Source organism: Syngnathus leptorhynchus, chromosome 8 (assembly GCF_054491065.1).
Source record: "Syngnathus leptorhynchus isolate UIUO chromosome 8, UIUO_Slep, whole genome shotgun sequence".
Lineage (NCBI taxonomy): Eukaryota > Metazoa > Chordata > Actinopteri > Syngnathiformes > Syngnathidae > Syngnathus > Syngnathus leptorhynchus.
The window spans coordinates 8,879,956-8,887,363 of NC_141202.1; the positions used below are offsets into that span (position 1 = coordinate 8,879,956).

General features: G+C 41.4%; 1 protein-coding gene across 2 annotated transcripts; it reads right to left on the minus strand.

The window, feature by feature from the left end:
- Positions 1–4,763: 4,763 nt before the first annotated feature.
- tpbg (trophoblast glycoprotein) lies at positions 4,764–7,408 on the minus strand. 2 transcript variants are annotated; one of them, XM_085919479.1, is made up of 3 exons: positions 7,276–7,408; positions 6,042–7,178; positions 4,764–5,953 (listed from the first exon to the last, which is right to left on the minus strand). In XM_085919479.1, exons 2-3 carry the CDS (start codon positions 6,976–6,978, stop codon positions 5,847–5,849), a joined length of 1,044 nt encoding a protein of 347 aa, XP_085775605.1. In that variant the 5' UTR covers positions 6,979–7,178; positions 7,276–7,408; the 3' UTR covers positions 4,764–5,846. The 2 variants fall into 2 exon arrangements, with proteins under 2 accessions (XP_085775605.1, XP_085775604.1); XM_085919478.1 differs by having other exon boundaries at positions 4,764–7,178.

A 7,408-nucleotide genomic window follows, 5' to 3' on the forward strand; every position in this document is an offset into this window, starting at 1 on the left:
AAAAATCTATTCCTTGACTCTTAGTAGTATCACATTTAGCCTGTCTCACAATGCTTTGTTGCGTTTCCTCGAATGCGTCCCTCAAGCTCATGTGGCGAACCAAACGGCTGAGCTATAGCCTCAGAGAGGCTGCGGCGCTGTCAGCTCAGATCCGTCTTCATTAAGTCGAGTATGGCTCAATGGGAGAGTTGCTTCCAAAGCACCTAACGTACAGCGTCATAAATCCACATTAGAGAAAACGAGGCACCTCACGTAGAGGTGGGGTGATGATAAGTTGTGGAGGTCAGCAATGCCCTACAAAATCCAGACAGAGTATATGCCCTCAGAGGCATTAATGGCATATCAGGCTGATTCAGGGAACTGGCAGTGAAAATCTTCGCATTGTAAATCCTCGTTCTTTCTTTGTGTCCTATGACAGTCTTAGATGGCCTTTTTCGGGACGGAAAGGTCATTCACCGGGGCAACTTACCGGGTGTTTGCGGAGCAGCAGACCAAGTGTTGTGTTGTAAATGTAATTATGGTTCTCTGGCAGTTTGATGACCTGCCAGTCTGTCTCTCAACACAAGACAATAGGACCGGCATATTAAATGTGGCGAAACAAACATGGTTGTCAGAAGGGCACAGTATTGTTGGTTAAGGGTTTTCTTTATAGGTGCCAGCTCATCATGGTTTTGAATGTCGGGTTGGGCGCCTACTTATTCTGCACCATAAAATTTGATGAGTTGCATTCCAAGCAGTTTAATGTGGTATGAAAAGCCATACGGTTATGCAAAGACAAAGTTTTCGAGTATCCTTGTGTCCGAATTTTTCACCATCTATCTTTTAGCTTTCAGGTGTGTGCCAGTGTCATAACAGATTGAAGATATTATTTGAAAAATAAATCATAAATCAGGCTAAATCCGCTAAAAGAACAAATCATACATTTCAGTATATGTGAAATTTTAGCTCGAAGGTGGTGGATCATGAAATCAACGCAGGCTACACTTCATCCTGGAACACCTTGACATCACAGGGACCTATATTAGGATCTTGGACTTCAGCTCTGCATTCAACACTATCCACCCTGAACTCGTTTCCTCCAAGCTCCTCCAACTCAGCATGTCTCCTACCATCTGCCAGTGGAGCTAAATCTTCCTGATGGGCAGGACACAGCAGGCGAGGTTTAAGGGGACAACATCATCCACATGTGCTATCACTGGGGCCCTCCAAAGGATGTTGCTGCTCTTCTATCTCTACACCTGGTATGGGCTGGATAAATGCTGGAGCGGGTCACGATTTTCAGTCAATCAGCCGACATAGGACACACTTTGTAAGCAATGTATGACAAAAATGCCATTTTAAATATGGACAAAATATATTGTGTACATATGTGCAAATTTGGTGCTCTTAATATATTTCATTTTTTATCATACATTTCTCAATGCATGTATAATGGTTCCACTGGCCTAACCCAACAACAAAGGGTTTGGAGCAAACAACAAAATTACTCCATATTCTGATTTTTTTCAGTGAAAAAGAGTATTCTACATAAAAAAGATCATTCAAGGATGGCACAAAATTGCTGATCATTTTGTGCGTTTTTTTCCCAACAGTCAACTTTTTGATTTTAATATTGTTGAGATATGTTTTTCCTGAATATTATTCCAAATCCACGCTGCAAAAATAGGCTTACTGATGTTATAACTAAGCCATGTCTGTTTACTGGTGAACGGAGACATTACAACTTAAATTTCAGTCGCGGATTTACGTATTTGCCGATTTTCTTCAGTACTTTTAAAAAAATATTTGGAATAGTTTCCATTTTTTTCTCCTTTGGAAAACATTTTTTTTTTCGGGGGGTTTGTTAAAATAATGTTATTCAAAAAACCTTTGTTTTTTTTTTTGTATGTGTTTATTATAAAAAAATAGTCCAGTTGTCCATCCATGCCCTCCACACGAGTGTACCTCAACAAACTCAATCGTTAAACCCCCAAAATCTGAAGAAACTACCACAATCATCGGCCTCATGTAAGACGATGACGAGTCTGCGTATCGACTGGTGCTCTGTTGCAGCCAACACCACTCGGAGCTGAACATGCTCAACACTATAAATATGATCGTGAACTTCAAGAAACATTGTTCGTTACATCTACCACTATTTTTCTACGTCGAACATCCATCAAGACCTTCAAATTCCCATGAATTAATCTCTTCAGTGAGCGATCATCAATTCCATCTGTAAAAAGGCCCAGCAGGAGATGTAATTCCTCTAACTGCTGAGGAAGCACGGCTTGCCACAGGAGCTGTTGAGTCAGTCATTGAATCGATCCTGTGTTCATCCATCACAGTCTGGTTAAGTGCTTGCCACAAAGAACGGCTAACTCCGGCTGCAACAAACATTCAGGACTGCCGAGACCAGCGCTTCCCCCTCTTACCCGCTCTTGAGGACTTGCACGCTGAAAACGAATACACGGGCAGTCAAAATTCTCTTGAATCCTCCACATCCTGGAGACCACCTCGTGCAGGTCCTTCCTATTGAACTATGCACACTAAAACCAACAGATTAAAAAGGCAAACGTCACAAAAATGTTTATTGGCAATTCGATACCTTAATTATTGTAAAGTACATATTGTCATCGATATCAGCAATACTCGGCCTGTATTTACTCAATATCGGATTGATACCAAAATAGTATCGCACACCACTAATCTTTACTTTCTGCACTTTTGTATTAACATCCCTCATGTTGTTTTTGTTAGTTGCTTGTTGCTGGAATAGTGTGGCTCAAAAGGCCAGAGAAGATTTTCAAGTCTGTACTTACATATTTAGCCAATAGAGGATTCTGATTCTGAAATGAAATATGTGTATTATTAGTGAGCCGACCAAAACAGTTGAAATTCCAAAGACAATCTTGACTGAATTGGGCTACTGCTATGAGCAAAGCCTATGTTTACTGGCAGTAACAGCCATCAGTTCTCCTCTAGTCTGCAAATGAGCTCCAGACAGCAACCCTGACAGCTCAGAGTCCAGGGAGATGCTGCCCACTACAAGCGCTGACATCATAAGTCAATGGCTGGCCATTTAGATGTTGACGATGTTTGGAGACTATTGCTAACAAGCACAAAAGGGTCACTGAGTGGACTGGCCAAGGTGTCAACTGGGATTATCGAGCAGAAAGTGCTCATTTGTTTTATTCATCCACCTCCCAAGACCATTCCATCTTTGTTTCCACTGTGATTACAATGTGCTGCCAAGCATTGCTTGAGGCGTGGCGGGGCAAAAATCTCATGGATGTGTGTGTGGAGGACTCCTTGCTGATGGTCTCTGTGGAAACATTGTAATCACCTCTACGTTCTGTATGTACCCCCTGGGACACAGTGCTAGGGAGGCCTCACTTTGGGGAATTGACTACGACGGGAGGCCATCCATTTTCACAATGTACCAGTAGCGATTGCGAAAGCGCGATACGAAAACAAGTCCTCATGAATAACAGTCTTTAACTTTAGGATGGATGAAATGAACCATTGAAGTCACAGTATGTTAGAGATAATTGAGGAAGGCACTTTCACGCCGTGTAAATCCTTTCAAAAATGCATTTCCTTTGCTGTTTTTTTATACAAATGCCACCCAAGAATTTTACAAGATTGAAGTGTTATACTGAAAATGCAATAAAAAAAGTTACAATGTACAGAGCTGGGAGGCAGCAGGGGTGATATATGACTGATAGAAAAAGCGTGAGGGGGAATCTTTGCCCGAGACATGCTGCTGCAGGTTTTTTACATGCACACAAGACGAGTTGCTAGATGGATGAAATATCTGTGGCTAGTCCTTAACAAGTCTAGACTTAGTTATTTTTTTCAGTTTGACTGCTATGAGAACAAGGAGTATCTCAGTAGAATTCTCAATTCAAATCAAAACCTGGAAGTAGTAGTAAATATATCAAGTGATGGATAACACATTCAGTTAGTGTTAGTTTCTTTAAGACATAATGCTGCTTGAGATCATTTCCATAATACTGCCCCATTACAATTTTTGGGAGCCTTCATTTGCATGTGCCATGAAATGGTTCAGATTTTTTCTGGTATTTGCGACCACTGGAGTATAATGAAATTCATACAAGTGAATATGAGACTTTGTTGGTAAAAGCTTCTGCTTAAAACCTGTCCACTGGCTGCAGCTCAAAGAATTTTGAGAAAGGGATGGGAGGGGTACAGGGAAGTCTTGGATTTTTATCAGATTCACAGCAGGGAGCAAATTGGACAGAAGATAACAGTCAGCCACACTCCTCTTCTGTAGATCCACAAATAGATAATTTTTGCTGCAGTCCTCGAGTTACTTTTTTTTTTCTCAACCTTTTATTCTGTCCTTCCTGCACATACACTATGTGAACTAATTGTCAAACTCATTTTGACTCAAACTCTTTTCATTTGTTTAGCAATTGACAGCTGAAATGTGGCAGGCGTGGAACCTTTTTGCACAACTAGCGACCTTAAATAAAACTTCAGGGGTGGTTGTAGGTTATGCGTCCATCGCATACAGTTCCGAAATATGTTTCGTGAAATTTGGTCATAAGCATATAATGTTTCTGAGGTAAATTTATAGTCTGATAGGTTTCTGGCATATTTAAGCATCATCCGATCAACCTGATGCATTACGGGATCTGTAATATAAAAAATATTATTCTAAAGTTTCATCAATCTTCATGATTATGCACTTGTTTCGGTCTCGATCATTTAATTAATGAAATTTGAGTCAAACACCCACCACATAGTCAACATTACACATTTTATTTACCGCAGGCTCTGCTGACCTTGTGATACAGCAGAAATATAAATCCAAACTCTTAATGAATTTGGAGCTTATAAAAATTCTCTTGATTATTAAAGGCTACCTTATCAATTGAGGCAAATACTGAGAGGGAATTTTTTTTGCACGACTAAGTCCATGAGAGCACAACAAAGATACAGAGTAAAATACGTTTAGAATTTTAATGCTGCATCACATACTTGCATCATGATAATAGAAAATATGATTCAGTAGTTCAGATGAAAGATGCTTTTGGCAGAGGAGCAGAGGTCATCGACAGTGCGTGCTGTATATGATAAATGACTAGGTCAAATCAATATCAAAGTAAAAAGAGAAATAGTACATTGCATTAGAAATACTGCTATCATGAGTGGTATTTTTAGTCAAGTAAGATGGAATTTATATGGGTGCTTGATGTGCACTTGGCACACGAGCAAATAACTACTAACTCCTCTGTCTGCCAATTTCTGCTCCTATGATTAAAAGGCCCTCAGTCAATATGGATACAAGCAATTCAGAGGCATTTTATTTAACTGGACATCTTTACAAGGAAAAATGAGACTACTCCATCTAATAAATATAAAAAAAATGCATTGTGCACTATAATCATACAAATAGGTTCAACATTTATCACAAGTTTACATATTAAACAGAGGGGGTGGGGAAAAAAAACACAGACAAGCTTTATATAATTTCTCTTCCGCGGAGACATCGGAGAAGGATGTGACGATCAATAGGATATGGATTATTCCATCATTTTGTTCATAAAAGTCAGTGCATTTGTTTGTCCTTCAGGTCGAGTAAACATGAGCGTTTCAGCCCGTCATTATAATTAATGCATGCAAAGGATCACATACATGAGGAAAATGAACACAAGTCTATATCAGAGCGAGCAGAGCTGCAAGGTAGCCAACATGCAGCAGTAGTTGAACAAATGAGGCGGTAAAAGGGGTTTGTTAGGAGCCACAAAAGATGGGGGCGGGAAGACTCATGCAACTTGAATGCTATTAAGTCATATTTAATATGTCCCGGACAACAGCTCACACATCTGAATTGATGCTCAGATTGGCCAAACGTGGGTCCGAGTTGATTTCATACCTGTAATGATATCCCTCCATGTGGTCCCTACAAGCATCCCGGATGTTGTACATCCAGCGCTTGATGCCTCTGCGGTTCAGGTAGAGCACCAACAGAAATATGACGCCAATCAGTGCCAGCACCAAACCAAGAAAAACATACGAAGTCTCGAGCACACCTTCCATGTTGCCCGAACACTTCAGATGGGTCTGCTCCACCTGCAATAGCGGCCGGCGCCTCAGATGCTCAGGCTCTGCACAAGTCAGGTCCTTCATGTCCGTGACCTGAGTGGAGTTCTTCAGCCACACCAACAAATCCTCGATAGAACAGTCACAACGCCAGGGATTTCCGTCCAGGTGAATATGAAGGTCTGGCTTCAGGTTGAACTCTATCAGGGTGGTGTAAGGAATATTCCTGAGACTGTTGTGGCTCAGGTCAAGGTTTTGCAGTCGTGGCACCTTTAGTATCCCCTTGGGGATGGAGATGATGGAGGTGTTCTGCAAGCTGAGGTTGACCAGGTTGGATAAACTGAATGAATCATCTGGCAGCAGCACAAGGTCATTGTTGGATAGGTCCAAGACTGTCAGCTGGAGGAGTTTTTCATTCTCTAGGACATTCAGGAGCCCGCTCACAGAGGAATGATTGTAAAAAGACCTGCTGAGGTTCAACACCTGCAATTTGTCATCATCTGGAAAAGCCTTTTCGCTGAAAGTTTGGATTTTATTGTTACTCAGGTCTAGACGCTCCATGTTTGGCAAGTTATGAAACACCATTTCCTCCACAGCCTCCATCTCATTGTCACTGAGATCAAGATCTGTTAATAAATCCAGGCGGCTGGGAAAAGAGTCCTTTTTGATGCTTGAAATGTTGTTTCCCGTGATCACAAGGAACTTGGAATTGGCCGGTATGAAATGTGGAATTGCGTCCAAGTCCTGGTTTTGGCATTTTACTGTATGCACGGAACATGCGCATTTTTCCGGGCAGCCTTGACAGGAAAGTATGACAGCTAGGAGAAGAAGTAACTGCATCACACCGGACGTGAATGCATTCATTCGGATTCCTTCACTTTGACACCAGCACGATGTGCTCAACAGGCGCATCTTGTCTTTGACCATCTGTTATGCAGACTGTGCGCAATGTCAGTCTGAAACAGTCAGCTCCGAGTGAAGTTTTTCCTCACCTTGATCCGTTCTAATTCAAACTCGAACGCCATTAATCTACCCCCAAACCATCTTCACTGAGGTCTTCATTTCTTCAGGTGGAGATGGAGACAAACTTCTTCGCTGCGTTTATTCTCCAAACGTCAACGTGCAGGCTATAAGGGAAAATATTTTGCATAAAAAAAAACGTGTGCTTTTCAAAAGTCAAACTCAGTTCAAATGATTGGAATCGGATCGAAAACGATAATGCACCTTGTCTCCGGGAAGTGCTATTGAACAGTTCCGTGCTTTCAGACTGTCAATTGGAGTCTGCCGCTCAGTAACCTGCTGAGAAACCAAGGAGAGAGAATCTAAACACAGCAGTACCACTCCGAGATGTGACAGG

Coding starts and splice junctions, on each gene's coding strand:
- tpbg (XM_085919478.1), bottom strand. CDS start 6,978: ATGGTCAAAGACAAGATGCGCCTGTTGAGCACATCGTGCTGGTGTCAA.